This window comes from Ovis aries, chromosome 1 (genome assembly GCF_016772045.2).
Source record: "Ovis aries strain OAR_USU_Benz2616 breed Rambouillet chromosome 1, ARS-UI_Ramb_v3.0, whole genome shotgun sequence".
In the NCBI taxonomy this organism is placed as follows: Eukaryota; Metazoa; Chordata; class Mammalia; order Artiodactyla; family Bovidae; genus Ovis; species Ovis aries.
Window position 1 is genome coordinate 204,032,663 of NC_056054.1, and position 20,973 is coordinate 204,053,635.

The 20,973-nt window shown below is 41.2% G+C and overlaps 1 protein-coding gene across 2 annotated transcripts in view; it reads left to right on the top strand.

Moving 5' to 3' along the window:
- The first annotated feature begins 612 nt into the window (after positions 1-612).
- Positions 613-20,973, top strand: part of PARL (presenilin associated rhomboid like) — a 53,488-nt gene continuing 33,127 nt past the window's right edge. For both annotated transcript variants that reach the window (XM_004003104.5, XM_042233837.1), the window contains exons 1-4: positions 613-771; positions 10,007-10,196; positions 10,651-10,791; positions 13,649-13,697. In XM_004003104.5, the coding sequence (XP_004003153.1) occupies positions 647-771; positions 10,007-10,196; positions 10,651-10,791; positions 13,649-13,697 (505 nt within the window). In that variant the 5' untranslated portion in view covers positions 613-646. The remainder of the gene's footprint in view (positions 772-10,006; positions 10,197-10,650; positions 10,792-13,648; positions 13,698-20,973) is intronic.

A 20,973-nucleotide genomic window follows, 5' to 3' on the forward strand; every position in this document is an offset into this window, starting at 1 on the left:
AGCCTACCTGTTTATTAAACTCTTAGCCTAAAATAAAATAACCTAAAATAACTGGCAAGAGTCCATCCCTTAAGGAAAAGGCCTTAAGGGACTGCCTCAGGGTCAATAATTTTTCTTTTTTTGGCCTGCAGGATCTTTGTTCCCCAACCAGGCATTGAATTCGAGTCATGGCAGTGAAAATCCAGAATCCTAACCAGTAGGCCACCAGGGAACTCCCTAATTCTTGAACAACCTTGTGGCTTTTGCCTTTATAAGCCTCTGATTCCTTCTCTTACCCAGATGTTTCATATTACTCTAACCTGTGCCTCTGAATTGTGATTCTTGAGACCCTAAATAAAGCTCTTTGTTCTTTGCAGCCTCCATATTGATTATTATGAGTATTTATTACTAATAATTATTAATATTATTGTTTAATGAGACACTGGTGCAATCTGCAACAAACTTTGTTAACCTAACACTTATCTTCCTACTAAGGAGACTGGCTGTCGGCTTTCGGGTCGTAGTCTTTCCGTAGGTCGAACCTGGGCTTGGCCGCACGGGGGCGCTCTAGGTTGCTCCTCGGCACTCTATGGTTCTTCCTCGACCCGGAAGTGGTTTCCGGCTGGGGTTGGTAAGGTCGGGCCATGGTGGGGCAGAGGTTGGGAAGATGGCGTGGCGAGGCTGGACGCAGAGAGGCTGGAGCTGTGGACAAGCGTGGATTCCGCCAGTGGGCGGCCGCAGCTACGAAGAGCTCACTGCGGCCCTGGCCCCGTCGCGGCTGCTCCGGCGCAGGTAACGACCAACTTCCGGGCTTCTCGCGTCTCAGACCTGCGATTCCGGCCGCGCATCCTTAGGTGCGGAGGCTGTGTGGGCCTCTAGTGCCTCCCCTGCTTCGCCCCCTCTTCTCGCGCGTCCCTCCTCCCTCTCTTCCCCTTACACCTCCGTCCAGTCTTCGCTTCTCGTCGCGCCACCTCGCCCCGGGTGCTCAGTGACCAGCCCCGGCCCAGATCTCCGTGAGCCCGCGGTAGCCTCTTTCTTGGGAGGGGCGTGTCGGGAAGGGGAAGTAATCTGTAAAGGGCAGATTGGGCACCATACCTCATAATCCCGCGAGCAAATAAAAGAATTAACACAGCTGGTAGAGTGGTAGGGCCGAGATTTTATTCTCATCAACCTTTATAAAAGCTTTGTTTTTCTACATATTACTTCTTTAGAGGAATTTATGGGGGAAGGCGGAGTCAGAGGAGGGCATCTCCTTGCCTCTTGCAAAGTTGTAGGAGAGGCTTTTCTGTTAAACGATTTGAGACGGTGGAATATTTGGTTTTCAGATGACTTGGAAAGAAAGCTTCATTTTTCCTGAGTAGAAGCTGTGTGAAGAGTACGGTTTATAAGTATTTGCTGTTTTTGCATTAGAATAGTTCAACTATAAATTGAGAGAAATCCCTTAGCTAAGGTTCTAGTATGTATTTGGCTCTGAATTTTCTTTCTGTTGTTTAACAGAGTTTGAGTTTCCTGTTTTTTTACTTGGTTAGGTGAGTGCCTGAAGTCTACCTGATAGATGATAGCAAGAAGCCTTGTGTTTAGTTCTACACCAGCTCTTCTGCTACTAAGTTGCTTCAGTCGTCTCCGACTCTGTGCGACCCCATAGACGGCATCCCACCAGGCTCCCCCGTCCCTGGGATTCTCCAGGCAAGAACACTGGAGTGGGTTGCCATTTCCTTCTCCAATGCATGAAAGTGAAAAGTGAAAGTGAAGTCGCTCAGTCGTGTCAGACTCTTAGCGACCCCATGGACTGCAGCCTACCAGGCTCCTCCATCCATGGGATTTTCTAGGCAAGAGTACTGGAGTGGGGTGCCATTGCCTTCTCCGTCAACACCAGCTGTAGCCAGTGGTAAATAGTTAAGACTCCAGTATGGTGGAGCCATCCTTAATTTTCAGATCATCTGGATTGTCTGTATACTATATTTCCCAGGCCTTACCTCAATCCTGTCGACTTGCCTGGTGGGCAGGAGGTCAGCTGGGGGAAAGGAGGTGGGTTGTGGGAGAAAAGGGAGTGAACCTGTAGTTCTAAACAAGCCCTGAATGTAGGATCGGAGATTTGTGGTAAATTGGCTTACATTGTACTTAACTTCATGATACAGGGGAACATGGAGCCTCAGCACTAACCGAAAACTCCTGAGGAGATGGGAGAGTGAGGTCAGGTGGAGGTGGTAATTTCTATCAGTGGTCCTGATTCCAAACCCCAGTTGAAATTGTATAGTTTGAGAGGGAAGAAGAGTGAATATAGCTATTAGGAAGCAACAGGTGTTCAATATTCAAGATCTGTGTTAGGAAGGGAAAGGAAAAGAAGAACAACTTGGTTAAAGAGGAGGCTCCAGTAAAAATTGAAGACCAGTTGAAACAAATACATGTGGTGTTGAAGATTACCATCACAAGTTTTTAGTTTGTCATTCATATGCAGAGTTTGAAATTGACACTTTTTGCGGTGACATTGAAAAAGACATTGTGGGTAAGCCCGAAATGTAACTTCTAGAAAGAAGCAAGTTTCTTTGTATGTAACTTTATTAGATCTGCTTTCACTTCTCGAAGTTCTAAGATTAGTATATGGAGGAATGAAATCGGTGATATGGTTAAAACAGAGGTCTGGGCTTAGTCCTTGTGATTTTTTGTTGTAGCAGGAGTGAAGTGTGGCTGAGAATTTGCTTTTTTTTTTTTTTTTTAACAAGAACTACAGGTGGGAATATTCCTCAAAATTTCTACAAACTATAATGGCAGGCCCAAGGCAGCCTGCCAGTGAAGAATGGTTTCTGTGCTTTAAAAGACTAAACACAGAGATTTAAGTTGTTTTTCACAAAGACTAAAATATTTATTGTCTGGCTCTTTACAGAAAATGAAGAACATCTCACTTAGAGTTTTTAGAAACTTTACCATCATCAAACTATTGGCAGCACTTCTGAAAAATGGTTTAGGCTTGAAAGAAGCCTGTATAATTTGTCAATTGTATGTATCATTTATATGGAGTGTAAATCTTAAATTTGGACTGAGATGACAGTCTTAAGATATATTTAAATACTTGACAAATTAGTAAATCTGGTATATTTATTTCCCTTTGAATCTTCCACGTATTAACTCAAGATGAGTTTTAAGAAAATGACTGTGACATGCTTACGCCAGTCAGGAGCTTGGTGTACCTCCCCCAACCAAATGGCTGAAAATTCCAGGGTACTCTTTCCAGAGGGAAAGAGGGTGTGGATGTTATGCTGGGAAGGAGCCAAAAATGCTCACTGTCAGTCCTAGTTAAACTTTCCTATTGGAATTCTTCATTTGGTTGCAAATCCTATTTTTAAAATTCTAGTCAGTTAGGATTAACCTGTAGATAACTATTGTAATTTAAGTGGAAATACTGTTGGAAGAGTGGGGGATTAGTTTCTAGCTCTTGCTATTCAAAGTGGTTCATGAACCAGCAGTTTAGGACAGGGGTTTGTCACTTATTTTATAAAAGTCTAGATAGAAAATAGGGCCATGTAGGTCTTTTTCAGATATTATTTTTCTTTTAAACAACTCTTTAAAAATGCAAAAGCTATTTTAAGCTGGAAGACCAGATTCTCTCTGCAGGCCATAGTTTGTCAGTCTGTAATTTAGGAGCTTGTTGAGAAATGCAGCATCTCAGACTCACCCTAGACCTACTGAATTAGAATCTTTTTTTAACAAGATCCCCAGGTGATTTGTGTAGAGACTAACGTTTTCCCCACATCTGTGGTAAATCGCAACTTTTCAACCCTCCCACACTTGAGAAACCTGGGGAGCCCTTAAAAAATACTGATGCTCTGGTCCCATCCCTGGAGATTCTAATTGAATTGGTCTGATGTGAAGCCATGGTGTCCTGTTTTTAAGAGCTTACCAGGCAATACTAAGGTATAATACAAGAAAGGAAAAGCTGTTTTCCCTGTACCAATCTTAGGTTTATTGGCTGGGGCCCTGCCAGACTAACAAAAAAACAGGTTAACAAGGGGAAAACGTGCTTTGTATGTATACCTTGGAGTACTCAGTGATGAGTAACCGAAAGGGATGGTTAGAACTTGGTCTTATATAGCATTTTAACAAAAGAACCACAAAGTTTTAGAGAAATGAGAATGCAAAGGGAAAGGACTTTGAGTTTCTAGGGCAGCAAATAGTGGGAAGTTAATATGGGGGCGAGTTAGTAAAGATTGTTATGTAGATTTCCTCTGATGCTTTCTCTGGGTTCATAAGGGTCTCGAGTTGTCTTGTGATTAACTTCTGTCCTTCCTGGTAGAGACGGGTGGGGGTACACCTTTACAAGTGTGTATCCTGCTTCTAGGCCTATAGGGGCAGGGCAGAGAGTTTTTCTTATATCTGCTGCTTCTCAGTTGCCTTCAGCTCAAAACAATCCCCATGCTAAAGTGGCATATTTGGGGATGGAGTATTCGACTCCTTTTCAGGAGCCAGCTGTGAGAATTACTGTTCCAGACTATGCTTTCAGAGTCATAACTGCTTCTGCCACAGTTAGGTGGTAGATTTTAAAATGGCCATAGTCATTTGCAGCTTTTCTCATCTGAAGCTGGAATCTATTTCCCTTTTTCTTGAAGCAGGGTTGGCCTCGTGACTTGCTTTGACTAGTGCCATGTGGAGGAAGTAATGTGCAAGGTTCAGAGTCTGGACCTCAAGAGGCCTTGCAGCTTATCCTTTTCTGTCTTGGAACACTCTCGCTGCTATGGTTAAAGCTCTGGTTAGACTAGACTAGAGATTACCGAGACCATTTAGAAAGGGAGACCTAGCTAACAGCCAATACTGAGGCTCCAGATATGGCAGGGAGGCCATCATAGCCTCTTCAGCTCCAGCTGAGCAGCCAGATGACTGGCTGCATGAGCGATTCCAGATGAGACCAGCAGAACTGCCCAGCCGAGGGCAGCTACGTCACAGAATCACGAGATGTAGTTACGCTTTTAGGACAACTAAGTCTTGGGGCGGTCTATTATGCAATAATAAATGAGGCAACTGGGAATCTGCTGCTAGATAGGGATCTGCTGACCGGAGTAAGAACTGTGCTGCCTCCACCTTCCACGGGAGTGACGCCTTGGGTGCTGCCTCCTCACTAAACCCAGTTCTGGCTGGCGAAGCTGATGAGAAGGCGTTGGTCACGTCACAAACTCTAACCGAAAGGGCACCTGGAAAACAGTTTGTAGCTTCCCAGTCCCTGCAGCATGGGAATGTACCTTAGGTGAAAGGAGTAAGTGTTCAATGAACCAAGTCACAGTACTTAATTCTATCCAACAAGTTCTGTATGTCCAGCTGTAACATATATATACTCATCTGAACTGTACCTGAGGCCAGTTTGTATAACATGTCTTCAGCCCCACACTTAACTTTTGTTGAGATTCTCAAGATAAATATTAGTCTAGGCTAAAGGTCTGGCTTTGTGTCAAAGCCAGATTCCCCACTTGGCATGTCTGTGTTCCTTCTTGGGCATTGCGCTTCAGAATTGTAAATGAGTTGAAGAACTGTTGAAGTAGTCTTTCGTTAGAAGCGATTGAGTACGTGTCCTGTAGTATTCAGCTATTGGAGATATAAAGAAATCTCATCCTTCATATTTCTTGGTCTAAAAAGAGAAAAATATGGCCCAGTGGTTAGGATTACAGAAGCTCATTGCTATGGCCCAGGTTCAGCCCCTGATGAGAGAGCTGAAGTCTTGGGAACCTTGTGGCACAACCAGAAAAAAAAAAAAAAGCCGCCAACTACACTGGGTTACAATGTGTAACCATTTACAAGGAAACATTGAAAGGAAATGTATTCCTATAACTTTGTGTCACACTTTTTGTTTTTTGACACAGAGTGGTGTTACTTTGTTTACTAGACCTCTCTGTAAATTCGGGCTTGAACCCTGGTAGCTCAGAAGGTCAAGAATCTGCCCACAATGTAGGAGGCCGCAGTACAGGAGGCCTGCGTTCAATCATTGGGTCAGGAAGGTCCCTGGAGAAAGGAGTGGCTATTCACTCCAGTATTCTTGCTCAGAGAGTCCCATGGACAGAGGAGCCTAGTGGGCTACAGTCCATGGGGTCATAAAGAGTTGGACACAACTGAGCGACTAAGCACATTAGTCTAAATTACTTTGGAGTATTTAAGAAAAATCAAATCCAATTGCAAAGGATTGACACAGTTTTAAAGGTGTTAGCAGTTAGGAATGCCCTTGGTTGTAAGTTAATTGTTGCTTAAATATATGAGAAGTACTTAGCTTAAAACGATTGGAGGTAGGTAACTGTTGTCTTTGCTCAGTAGCTCAAAAACTGTCAAGGTTAGTACCTGAAGTCCTTGGCCTTTCTCTTGACATTCAAGATGACTGCCCTGTCTCTAGAGACTTACATCCTTTTTTTCAAGGTAGAAAAAAAATGGGAGGGATGTGACATTAGTGACACCTCCATTTTTACTGGATAAGCAAAACCTGTTTTCAAGAGGTTTCTAAATAGTTAAGTCTCGTTTTGTTAGAACTCTGTAATATGGCCACCCCTAGCCTAGGAGTGGAGAAGGCGATGGCACCCCACTTCAGTACTCTTGCCTGGAGAATCCCAGGGACGGAGGAGCCTGGTGGGCTGCAGTCCATGGGGTCGCTAAGAGTCAGACACAACTGAGCGACTTCACTTTCACTTTTCACTTTCATGCACTGGAGAAGGAAATGGCAACCCACTCCAGTGTTCTTGCCTGGGGAATCCCAGGGACGGGGAGCTTCGTGGGCTGCCGTCTCTGGGGTCTCACAGAGTCGGACACGACTGAAGCGACTTAGCAGCAGCAGCCATAGGAGAGCCTCATAAAGCGAAGATATTTATCTTTCTTAGCCTCTGCAGAAAAAGCAGGCAATAGAACAAGAAATAGAAAAGTAGATTTGCAATTTGCCATTCAATAGTTATTTGCTAAAGGATAAAGCTTTGGTTTTCCCAGTAGTCAAGTATGGATCTGAGAGTTGGACCATAAAGAAGACTGAACACCGAAGAACTGATGGTTTCAAATTGTGGTGCGGGAGAAGATTCAAGAGTCCCTTGGACAGCAAGGAGATCAAACAGGTTAATCCTAAAGAAAATCAACCCTTAATATTCACTGGAAGGACTGATGCTGAAGCTCCAATACTTTGGCCACCTAGTGAACTCACTGGAAGACACCCTGATGCTGGGAAAGATTGAGGGCAGGAGGAGAAGGGGCGACAGGATGAGACGGTTGGATGGCATCACTGACTCATTGGACATGAGCTGGAGCAAACTCCGGGAGATGGTGAAGGACAGGGAAGCCTGGCGTGTTGCAGTTCATGGGGTTGCAAAGAGTGGGCTACTACTTAGCATCTGAACAAACAACAAATTCATAAGCCTGGTAACAGATTCTGAAGGAGTTCAGAGCCATTCTGAGTAACAGTTGGCACTGTTTGAATAAGTACATTGCTTTCCAAAGCAGATTTTGTTGAAAGGAGTAGCACTTATTTGTAAGTACAAATTTTGACTTACTGAAAGTTTTAAGGTGAATTACTTTATCATTACCCATCCTTACCACGTGATATCTGAAAATCTGAACTGTGCTGTGGACTCAGTATTGAAGAGCAAGTTAGATGAGTAATAGTAGTAACAGTAGCTGTTCCATTTTTCTGAGTTTTATGTTTCCAGATGCCTGCTAGATATCACCTGGGCGCTCAAAACACATTGTTGCAGTATAGCTTACATATGGTAAAATGTTTAAGTGTTAAGCTTGTAGCCCTTTAGTGCTGACAAATGTATACACCTGTGCAACTGTCACCTAAAAATAATGTCCATCATTCCAGCAAGTTGCCTCTTGCCTCTTTCCAGTCAAGTCCCACTTTAAGCAACCACTATTGATTTTGATCACCACAGATTACTATTTTTTAACCACAAATAACTTTTGCCTATTTTTCAGCTTCGTATATATATATACATACAATCACACAGTCACATCATGTGCTGTTTTGTGTTTGACTTCTTTTGCTCCGTGTTTTTGAGATTCATCTGTGATGTGTGATCAGCAGTTTTTCATTGAGTAGTTCAGTTGGCCCTGAACACCTCCAGGTGTCTCATCCATGGATTCAACCATGTTGATGGGGAATGTCAGCTATATTTTCTATAAGGGATTTGAACATCCAGAATTTGGTATCTGCAAGGGGTCCTAGAACCAATCTCCAGTAGATACTGAGGGACAACTGTATTCCGTCGTATAAATATACCAGACTTTCTCCTTTCCCCAGTTGCTAGCAATTTAAGTTCCAGTTTTTTAGCTGATAGAATTGTGCTGCAATGATTGCAAGCATTTTAAACAGTGCCTAAGATGGAGTTAATTCATCTCTCCTACTTTCCTGTTTTGGTGCTTCTGATTTTCCTTGTCTTAGTGAATAGTACCACTTTCCTTTCACTTTTTCAAAATAAAACCAATAATTGTTCTTGATCCCTTCTTTTTTCTGAAGTAATTGTTGACCCTTTCTTTATTAGGGATTGGCCTTGGTGGTAGAGATATAATGAATACAGAAGTGATAATCCAGTTACAGTACAGCCAGTGAATGAGAGAAGGTTAAGAGTATATACAAGGTATTTTAGGACTCTAGGAATACAGAGAATACACTCAGCCTGGGTGAGGTTAGGACCGCTTCTTGGAGGAGGACGTGAACTCAAGTTTGAAGGGCACAGAAGAAGTTAGAGAAGCACATCCTGTGACAAAGGAGCAGCGTTGCTAAGTTTGATAGGATGATGAGACATTTACTGTGTGGTTCCAAGCAGGGGGATGGTACATGTATTTGTGTTTAATAAAATGTGAAGGATGAATTGGAGTAGGGCAGTATTAAAAACAATGAAATCTGTTAGGAAATGGTAAAGTATTCCAGGCCGAAGGGATGAGCTAAGGGATTGTGTTGGACTTAAGGAGAGAATGTTGGTCCTCTGAGAGAGCATTTGAGGAGGCATTGAATGTTTGTGGAAGAATAATATGAGGAAAGAAGAAAATGCAACATGTTAAAATGTTTGAACTATTTAAATAAGCTGTTGACATAAACTAGACATGGGATAAAGGACTAAATTAAGAATGGAAAGAATGTTACTTGCCAGAGTTGATTTTTAATTAGATGGTAAGAATTAAGGAGATGGTAAGAATTAAGGAGAAAGAATAATAACTTCTAGATTTTTAATCTTAGTGGTTCAGAGAACTGTGGGACCACTGAAGGAGTAAGGAAGTCAGAAAATGGAGCTGTTTGTAGAGGAGGCTGAATTCCCTTTTGAATATATTGGTTTTTGAAGTAATGGGGAGCATGCCTGCATGCTTAGTCATGTCCAACTCTTTGTGACCCCATGGACTGTAGCCTACCAGGCTCCTCTGTCTCTGGGATTCTCCCAGCAAGAGTACTGGAGAGGGTTGCCATTTCCTTCTCCAGCCAAGTAGAAATATTCAATATATAGTTGGGAATACAGGATAAGAAAATTGAGGCTGGGACTCGAGACGTAGATGTGAATCACTTACTTGTTTAGATGTTATCCAGGCCACAGAAATGAAATTTTTCTTTTTACTCAACCAGAGTGTTTCAGGTTGTAGGTTACAAAGATGGGAAGACCTGTCTGATTGCTTTCAAGCAGTTTAATGAGTGTAGAAAGGTAGTATGTTTAGAGTATAATGAGAACAGTCAGGAAGAGGCCTCTGCGGGGTCTACCTGGGAGAAATTACCATTTGACAAAAGAAAAAAGCTTTTTATTGGATTGTAAACTGTGTGGAGGAGGAGTACAAATTGTTTTATTTATTGATACACAGTAATAGCCCAAACATGCCCTGTAAAGCTGCTGTAGTTTGTCTGTCCTTTTTCAGAAGAGCATAGTTCACTGTTTTGACTGAATCCTCCCTGGGAGTAGGAGTCTTGGTGGCTTTGGGGCTGCAGAGTGAGTATAAACTGAGTTGGTGATGTTGCAGGTTAAGAGGGGAGGCTCATAGAGGTTGCTGTTTGCAAGATGCAGTTCAGTTTCTAATCTGCCATTTTCTTCTGTAGGTTTAACTTTTTTATTCAGCAAAAATGTGGATTCAGAAAAGCACCCAGGAAGGTTGAACCACGAAGACCGGACACAAGTAGCGAAGCATACAAGAGAAGTGCTCTGATTCCTCCTGTAGAAGAAACAGCCTTTTACCCTTCTCCCTATCCTATAAGGACTCTTGTAAAGCCTTTGTTTTTTACTGTTGGGGTAAGAGCTCACATTAATATGAGTTACCTGCATGGCCTCAGGTGTGGTGTTAAAGCACTGTTGTGTTTGGGCTTCCTTAATGACACATGGAGGGGCATCAAAAGGATCTGGAGTCATGATTATAAGAAAACATGAATCCAGTAATTGCTGTTAGCGCATGGTTCACTCATGTAAGCCCTGGAGAAGAAACTCGTGGGCCTTTTATTTGTTATAACATTGTAGGTGATACTGAGTTGATATTTGGAATTTTATTGAAAAAGTTCTAATTGTAAACAGGTCCCAGGGTACTGTGAAGTTAATAAAATGGGAAACAGTGAAATGTTCACCTAATAAGTTTCAGTGTACCCTATGTTCCTTATGTTCATAAAAAGCGATGAAAATGAAATAATATCCTTGAAACTATGTATAGGTCTATTTCTTAAAAAATTTTTTGTAATATATTTGTTTTATGTAGTTTACAGGCTGTGCATTTGGATCAGCTGCTATTTGGCAATATGAATCACTGAAATCCAAGGTCCAAAGTTATTTTGATGGTATAAAAGCTGATTGGTTGGATAGCATAAGACCACAGAAGGAAGGAGACTTCAGAAAGGAGGTAAAGATAAATATGGCTTTTGTTTGTTCTAGTTGATAAGTTTTTGAAGTCTGGTTATTATGAAGTGTTTTTAATAGCAACATTAGGTCAGTAGATATGAAGTCAGTGCACTTAATATTCTTTATTCATTGTAGTAGTTTTAGTCACCAAGTTGTGTCCAACTCTTGCAACCCCATGGACTATAGCCCACGGAGCTCCTCTGTCCAAGGGATTTCCCAGACAAGAATACGGGGGTGGGTTGCCATTTCCTACCGCAGAGGATCTTCCCAGCCAGGGGATTGAAGCCTCATCTCCTGCATCGCCGGTGGATTCTTTACTGACTGAGCCACCAAGTGTTAACGTTTCACACGGCTGGCACTGTTGCAGTTAAGCGCTGCAAGAAGTTCGTCCCTCTACCCACATAGAGCAAGAATCACCACAAACAGTTGTTGGAAATTACTGTTTGCACTTTCTTCCTGTTCTACTAATGGCCACTGTTTTTACTTGCATCCCCTGGATGGATGATTTTGGAGTACATGTTGGAATCAGAGGGCGTTTTATGTTTGAGGGGTAGAGATACTGTGTGGATTTTTAAAAGCTGCTTAGTGCCATGATGTTTATAGCTCTCTGAGAAATACCTACTGTTGATGTTTCTAACTGTGCTTGGATTGAGGATGCAAGAGAAGGGTACAAATACAGAGCTTTTAGAACTTTTCCTTACTTCGTGTACATGTTAATGGCCTTCCTCGCCTTTTACAGAAAGCATATGTTTTATTTCATTTGACAGTGCTTACTGAGCAGAGCCTGTAGGCTATTTGTGAATCTTTCCTTTTCAGGCACTTTCTTGTTTTGTAGTGGCAGCACACTGCCCTCCAGTGTGGAGATGAGCTGGTGTCCTCGTCGCTTTTCCTCTTCCACTTCTTTCCTGGCCACTGAGAGGCTGAGAGGGCAGTCGTGGGTGTTCTTTTTCTTAATGGTAGTTGAGGTTCCTCTAAGTAGGGAGGAATCATTCCTCCTTGTTTCCCCATCAACACAGGAAGCACGAGCCCTACCTGTTCTAGAGAGGCTTTATGTCAGAAGAACAGTTGATGTAATTTTGCAGGTAAAACCTGCAGTAATGAGCAATGGTTTTTATTTAGTACAATATGTTTGAGAAGATTGTAATGCTGACCTATTCCACATTCCTGGATCCCTTTAAAAGCTACAGGCTTCTGAAGTATAAAGTTTTGGTATCCAAATTATTCCTTGAAATGGTGAAAATGACACAAATGATATACATGATCTTCATCCCAAGATGAATTTGTTTGAGATAGGTAAATGATAGGATATAAAATGTAAAATCCTGTTAAAGTTGAAATAACACATAAATAAAACATGGGAAATGAAAGTCCTGGGAACCCATGCCACACTATTGCAGCAAGTAAGGTGTGAGAGCTCACATACATTTAATTTTACAGTTGACCCTTGAACAATGCAAGGGTTGGGGCACTGATCCTCCACGTAGTGGCAAACCTGCATATAACTTTATAGTTGGCCCTCCGTAACAGTGGTCCCACATTGGTGGGTTCTGCCAACTGCAGATGGTATAGTATATATGGTGTAGTACATATTTACTGAAAAAAATCTACATTTAAGTGGACCAGTGCAGTTCAAACCTCTGCTGCTCAAGGGTCAGCTGAATTAAAAAATGAAATCATTGTTGAATATGGATCAAATACATACTGATCTGTAACTTTTGTTTTTAACCTTGGATTTCTTTCAGTGTTAGTATACAAAGTCTGGCTCAAGTTTCATGGTGAGAACATGTATATATTTTTTAATTAAAAAGCTTTAATCATGGAGAGAATTCCCTGGCGGTCCAGTAGTTAGAACTTCAAGCTCCCTCTACAAGGGGACATGATTTCAATCCTTGGTCAGGAAACTAAGGTCTTGTGTGCCACATAGTGTGACCAAAAATAAATAAATAAATAATACATGAATAAAACTTTGATCCTGGAAAATTTCAAAAGTAAAGTAACAGAGTATAGGATAAAGAAAATAGTATAATGAACCCCTGTCATCCTGCATCAACAGTTACTGACACAGCGACTTTGTTTCATCTAGTCCCCTTTCTTTCCCATCCTTTCCCACCACTGATTACTGTAATGCAAATTCTAGACATCAGCTCAGCATGCTCAGTCACTAAGTCTTGTCTGAGTCTTTGTGACCCCAAGGACTATAGCCTGCAAGCCTCCTTTCTCCATGGGATTTCACAGGCAAGAATACTGGAGGTGGTTGCCATTTCCTTTTCCAGGAGATCTTGACCCAGGGATTGAACCCGCGTCTCCTGCATTGGCGGGTGGGTTCTTTACCCACTGAGCCATCGGGGAAGCCCCATTCTAGGCATATATCAATTATAAAAAGTTCAGCGTGTGTCCCTGATAGATTAGGATTCTGTCTTTTTCTAAACCTCAATCTAATATTATATACCTTAAGGTATTTTTTGGTAGAAAATATTCTTGGTTGGGATTTTAAAACTAGATTGGGCCTTGGTGCATAATCACTTATTTGATAGTGTGCTGGGTGCCTTGCATGCACTGATATGCCTCGCAGTAGTACTGCTAGGTTTCTGTTACCATCTCCATTTTATGTCTCAGGAAGCTGAAGTTTAGAAGTAATTTGTCGAGGCTCATAGAGCTGGTCCGTGGCTCTGTGTAGAGGATGCAGGCTGTCCGACTGTAACCAGTGCTTCCCACTCTACTGCATAGTTATTATGTCTGTTGTTCAGTAGAGATTTTTACTGATGAGGACTCTCATTCATGCACAAAGCATTTTCTTTCTTGCTTTCCTTTTACATAGACTGAAAGTATTTACCATAGCAATTTTCCTTCTGTTTTAGATTAACAAGTGGTGGAATAACCTAAGTGATGGCCAGCGGACTGTGACAGGTTTGTGTTAGCTTACACGTTTTAGCCATTCAAGGGAAGAGAAATCAAACCAAAAGGTACAGTATGTCATAGTCAATGGCTTTTGTACCATGCTCATCAGTGGTTTAGAAGACAGAATTTCTGTACCTTCAGGCTAATGTAATGGTTTGAAAATATTGTGGCATAAAGGTACTGTATATATGAGGCTCTGGGTTATTTTCTAATTTTGATCTAGTATAATACTTATCAGATGATCTCTGTTGTAAAGTCCTAGCTTGTGAATAGCTTATGAGTAATTATTACTGTCCTATTAAAGTACTCAAAGGGAACGCTGATTAAGTACCTTATTTATGCAGCAGACTTTATACATATTGTCTCCCTACCTCACAGGGTTGCTTACAGAGTAGTTATCTCCCAGGAAACTGGCTTTCAGAGAAGGGACTTTTTGAAGGTCACACTGCTAGTAAGAACTGAGTTTCAAAATCCAGGTCTGTCTCATCCTAGAGCCAGTTTTCTCTTCTACACCATGCCGTTTATAAGATCCTCTTTAAATGTGAGCATAACATGTATATCACCATGATAATTTCATTTGTTTTTGGTAAGATTTTATGGAAGATAGCTGGAGAAGGAAATAGCATCCCACTCCAGTATTCTTGCCTGGAAAATCCCATGGACAGAGGAGCCTGGTAGGCTTCAGTCCACGGGGTCTCAAAGAGTCGGACATGACTGAGTGACTTCACTTTATGGAAGACAGTTCTGACTCTTCAAGGTAAAACTTGTGCAATATTTTAAAAATTATGCAGTTAGTTATTTGAGAAACTCAGGAAGTGGATTTGTAAGTTAACAGTTGTACAGATAAAGGAAAAAATCTTCCTAGAGAAATAGCAAAATACTGCTTTTCCTCAAATATGGTTAGACTTAATGGTACTCTTAATTTTTGATACCTATTTAAGTGGAGAAAAGATGCATTTGTTTCTTCATTCAGACTATTTCATATGTCTGGAAGGTTTAATTTTTCTGTCTCCCTGATGGAATTGATCCAGTCTTCAAGCTTATGGTTTAGACATTATTTCCTGCAGGAATTTTTTTATTCTGAACTCATTGCACTTTTTAATAACTTCTGATGCATGCAGATGACACCACCCTTATGGCAGAAAGTGAAGAAGAACTAAAGAGCCTCTTGAAAGTGAAAGAGGAGAGTGAAAAAGTTGGCTTAAAGCTCAACATTCAGAAAACTAAGATCATAGCATCTGGTCCCATCACTTCATGGCAAGTATATGGGGAAACAGTGGCTGACTTTATTTTTCTGGGCTCTAAAATCACTTCAGATGGTGATTGCAGCCATGAAATTAAAAGACACTTACTCCTTGGAAGGAAAGTTATGACCAACCTAGACAGCATATTAAAAAGCAGAGACATTACTTTGTCCACAAAGGTCCATCTAGTCAAGGCTATGGATTTTCCAATAGTCATGTATCGATGTGAGAGTTGGACTATAAAGAAAGCTGAGCGCCGAAGAATTGATGCTTTTGAACTGTGGTGTTTGAGAAGACTCTTGAGAGTCTCTTGGACTGCAAGAAGAACCAACCAGTCCATCCTAAAGCAGATCAGTCTTGGGTGTTCATTGGAAAGACTGATGTTGAAGTTGAAACTCCAATACTTTGGCCAATAGCAGTGGTCTTTTAATTTCATGACTGCAGTCACCATCTGCAGTCATTTTGTAGCCCAAGAAAATAAAGTCTGTCATTGTTTCCCCATCTATTTGTCATGAAGTGATGGGATTGGATGCCACTGATGCGAAGAGCTGACTCATTTGAAAAGACCCTGATGCTGGGAAAGATTGAGGGCAGGAGAAGAAGGGCATGACAGAGGATGAGACGGTTGGATGGCATCACTGACTCAATGGACATGGGTTTGGGTGGACTCCAGGAGTTGGTGATAGACAGGGAGGCCTGGTGTGCTGCCAGAGTTTATGGGTTTATGGGTTCGCAAAGAGTTGGACATGACTGAGCAACTGAACTGAATGCAACCTGCTTTATATAATTGTACATGAGTCCTCTTTGAGAACAATGTTGAGATTTTTCGTTTTTGTGTAACTTCTAGCATATATCTGGCACACAGTTCGGTTCAGTTGCTCAGTCCTGTCTGACTCTTTGTGACCCAGTGGACTACAACACACCAGGCTTCCCTGTCCATCACCAACCCCAGAACTTGCTCAAACTCATGTCCATCAAGTCAGTGATGTCATCCAATCATCTCATCCTCTGTTGTCCCCTTCTCCTGCCTTCAGTCTTTCCCAGCATTAGGGTCTTCTCCAAGACCACAGTTCAAAAACATCAATTCTTCAACTCTCGGCTTTCTTTATGGTCTAACTCTCACATCCATGCATGACTACTAGAAAAACCATAGCTTTGACTAGAAGGACCTTTGTTGGTAAAATAATGTTTCTGCTTTTTAATATGTTGTCCTGGTTTGTCATAGCTTTTCTTCCAAGGAGCAAGTGTCTTTTAATTTCATGACTGCAGTCACCATCTGTAGTCATTTTGTAGCCCAAGAAAATAAAGTCTGTCATTGTTTCCCCATCTATTTGCCATGAAGTGATGGGACTGGATACCATGATCTTCCTTTTTAGAATGTTGAGTTTTAAGCCAGCTTTTTCACTCTCCTCTTTCACTTTCATCAAGAGGCTCTTTAGTTCTTCTTCACTTTCTGCCGTAAGGGTAGTACCATCTGCATATCTGAGGTTGTTGATGTCTCTCCCAGTAATCTTGTTTCCAGCTTGTGCTTCATCCAGTCCAGCATTTTGCATGATGTTCTCTGCATATAAGTTAAATAAGCAGGGTGATAGTGTATATGGCACATAGTAAAGACATTCAGTTAAAATCTGTTGAGTGACTCAGTGTTGATGAGATCTTGAATCAAAAGGTTGAGCTTTTTCAAAGTATATTGCCCGCTATATAATTGATTAGTCAGTGAAATCTTAATAAATGATAACTTTCAGAAGAAGCTCTGTAGTAACACTTGTGTTTCCATTGGAATCAATTGGGATTTTGGTTTGTTTGCTTGTTTTTTGAAAATTAATAGTCTGTAGGGTAGCAGAGTTTTCATTTCTTTTGATATTTTCAGAGTACTGCACAGTTAGTTGATACCTAGTGTTCCTTGAAGATGATAAAAGATTTTGTCATTTAACATTTGAGGAAACGTGGGATCAGAAATTAAAACCTTTTTCATGCCAGGAAATAGTTTATTCAAAGACCTATATGGAGGTAGTTAAAAATCAGAATTCTTTCCCTTAGATGATGTTGCAGTCTGACTCAGAGCTTGAGTATAAAGTACTTCTAATCGCATAAATGTGAATGGTCATGCTAACGACCTTAAATATTTATTGTCAGGTTCATTAAATGACTTTTAAAGGCTGAGGAAATGCTCTTTGATCTGTTCAGTGTTATCTCAGGCTCCTCTTTCGGGACATAATTATGCTGATAGCAGTGAATCTAGCCTTACAGCACTTGTTCATGGTGCTTTATAATCAGTTAGCCGCATAGTAAGATTTCAGTGGTTAATAAACTTATGCTTTAGTTATATCTTGTCTCTCTTCAGAGGTGCCAGTTCATTCCAGTGGCTTGCTTATGTGGCACTTTGGTTGCTTCCTTTAGGTTGATCTGAAGTGAGGTTGGCTCAGCTGGCTTTTATTGAGGATTGATTTACAGGGTGATAGATTTATTCTGTGCCACCTTTTCCTTGAATTATGGATGTTCTCTGAGTGGTTTTCTTTTGTGTGTGTGTGTTTTGAAAGAACTGAAGTCCTTAGGAGGCCACTGACATAGAGCGTGTCAAAGCTCTGTGAGACTGACTAGTGTGCTTCTTTGCTCTGTAGTATTCATACCTAGACACTGGCAGTTTGAAATCTCTAGCAGGTGAAAGGTTTTGCAGTTTTACACCAAACATTTCATGTAAGAATTCTTTGCTGTCTGAATCTTGGTGGCAAGATTTTGGTTATAGCAAATTTAGACAGCCATATTTTTTATCCAGATGCGTTTGTTTCCTTAGCTTTAGGTGTAGCAAGGGGTATCTCAGGTTTATTCACATCTCTTTGGATTCCTAGGTTTGGATAAGAACAGTTTAAATCATAAGGGATTTACTTTATCATAATTTACTTAATCACTAAGGTGAAATTCATATATTCTCTAACATTATTTTAATGTTACCATGCACATTTATTCATTTCACAATGATAGACTCCTGCTGCCTTGGGACAGTCTGCTGCAATCTGGGCTATGAATCAACATCCAGATACCTGGGATCAGGGAAGGCTGTGTGTCAGAAAAGTAATGAGTGGAGGTTTGCTATAGCAGAAAGTGAAAGGTGAGGTGAAAACATCCTTCCTGAGAGCTGATAGCAGCTGATAGCTGCCCCTAGTTTTTGACCCTTCTCTCTCAGTTCGTCCCTGGGAGTCACTGTGTCAATATCTACCAAAGAACTGGTCTTAATCCCTTAATTTTTTTTTTTTTTCTTACCTAGTTTAGGACTTTCTTTGGGTCTTAATTGTTATATAGATACATCTCCCTAAACTTCATATTGCTCTGAAAAAATTGTTAAAGTTCAGTTGGTGTCTGTAGGATGAAGGGGTTGCATCAAGTAGCATTCTTCAAAGTTAGACTTATCCCTGGCACTTTGATGTTTCAGCTCGTCTCCTGTATTGCCTTACTCTGAAGACTTTTAAGCCTGTCCTGGAGGTCCCCAGGCAACCCCCGCAGAGAGTATTCCCTTCCATTTCTAGCTTGTAGAGGTGCCTGTGAGACCCTTGTCAGGTCTTCATGTTGGCTCAGCAGAATGCTGACTCTGCTGAATTGGGATTCAGGTAAAGCTGAGACGGAAGAACCCACCAAATTATTGTATCTGAGCGAGGAGGGGACGGGGGAAGGAATATGGGGAGCAAAGTCTCAATAAGAAGGCGTCACAGTTCCTATACTGGTTCATATCTACTGTCAGCTCCAAAGTTTAAGCACTGCTGCGCCCCAGGCCCCTGATCCTCGTGTCCTAACCTCTAAAGTCTATTTTTTTCTTCTTTGCTCTTCTGTTTCTACCAGGATTAGTTTATTTTTAGTTTTAGTTCTAGGGGAAAGGATAACAAAACTAATGCTCTAGTGCCAACTAGGCTGCAAGTACCATGTTAGTAGGTACTTTGCAAATACACATATTATTGTTAGTCCTTATTATTAATCTTAAGAGCCCTGTTAGAAGTATCCTCATTGTTCAAATGGGGTAACTGAGGCTCTTAACTTTTCTGAGATCTTAACTTGTCTGAGATCACACAGCTAGAAAGGCTGGACATGAGAAACAAACTCTTTAGTTCAGAAAAGACGCCTTTTATTACATCCTTTCACTCTCTGCTATAACAAACCTCCACTCATTGCTTCTCTAATAAACCACACAGCCTTCCTTGATCCCAGGTACTGATGCTGCTTCATAGCCCAGATTGCAGCAGATTGTCCCAAGGCAGCAGGTGTCTGTCATTGTGAAATGAATAAATGTGCATGGTAACATTAAAATAATGTTAGAGAATATATAAAATAAAAAATAAATCTCTCTCACTATAGACTTCCATTCCCCATCCATAACCGTTGCCTTTTTAGTTGCTTATGTATTCTTCCAAAGCATCTGTTTTATAGGCGTTTATATTTACACCTAACTATGGTTTCAACAATAAATGGTAGCATGTAATACATACTCCTCTACATCTTTATTTTTTTCACTTAGTATTTTAAAATGACATTCCTTACTGACACAAATAGATCTATTGTATGCTTTTAAAAAATGTTTTGTTGAAGTGTACCTAGAAGAACTTGCACATGTCATCTTCATGTGCAACTAATTTTCACAAACTGAGCACATCTACATAACTAGCACCTCGATCAAGAAATGGAAATTACCAGCATCCCAGATCACTCTTTTGAATGGTGCTTTAGTAGTCCATGCAAATGAATGCTGTTGTAACAAGTTTTCTGTTAATGGATATTTAGGTTGTCCTTAGTCTTGCTTTCATAGGAAGATGGATAGTCTTTTGGATTTCCCCTGATTCCAGGATGCTGTGGGACCAGTGCTTAATTTGTTCTGTGGCTATTTTCCAGGAGAAGAAATTATAGCCACTGTGTCAGGCCGACAGAGTGATCCTTGTGCCTGTAGTCCTGGTTCTCAGGGAGCCTGAGGTAGGGACTGCTTGAACTCAGTTCTTTGGCTGCTGCGGATGTATGTTCTTATCAATGTCTGGACTGGCCACGTCTAGCTTCAGTCAGATAGGAGAGCTGTGGAGGGATGAACTGGCCCATCTCAGAAACAGAAGGGATGCTGTAGTTAGCTACTGAACTCCACTGGGATAGTCTTTTTTCAGGAAAATAGGTTGTAACCCCTTCCTTGGCTAAGGAGGAAGATAGACTTGAAATCATTGAACCCCAAGCAGTACTTCCCAAATCAGTATATCCTTTTTTTAATTCCTCATTAAAAATGAAAACACAGTTCGTCCTTGGACACCAGTTTGAGGTTAGGGTGCTGACCATCCACACAGTCAAAAATCTCTGTATAACTTTATAGATGGCATTTTGTTGTTCTGCATCTGTGGAGGATTTCCCCGGTGGCTCAGATGATAAAGAATCTGCTTGTGGTGCAGGAGATCCGCTTTGATCCCTGGGTAGGGAAAATCCCCTGGAGAGGGAATGGCTACCCACTGCAATATTCTTGCCTGGAGAGTCCCATGGATAGAGGAGCCTGGTGGGCTACAGTCTGTGGGGTTGCAAAGAGCCAGACACAACTGAGCGACTGACACAAACACTGTGCAATCAACCATAGCTCATGTAGTAACATAGAATCTATTGTTGGAAAAATATTCATGTAGGTGGACCTGTGAAGCTTAAACTCGTGTTGTTCAGGTGTTAACTTGAATACAGTGCAGTGGTTTTTATTATATTCACAGGTTTGTGCTACTATCACCATCATGTAAGCCCAGAATATTTTCATTATCTCATAAAGAAACCCCATAGCCAGTGGCAAGTCTCTCCCTGTTCCTCTCCTCCATTCGTCCTTAGACAGTCACTTTCTTTCTCTGTGAATTTGCCTGTTCTGGACACTTCATAAAAATGGAATTGCATAATATGAGGCATTTTGTGGCTGCTTCTTTTACTGATGTATAGTATTTCGCTTCTTTCACTCATGTGTAATGTTTTCAGAGCTCATTTACAGTGGCATGTAATGTGCTTCAGTATGTGCTTTTTATGGCTAAATAATATTCCATTATATGGAT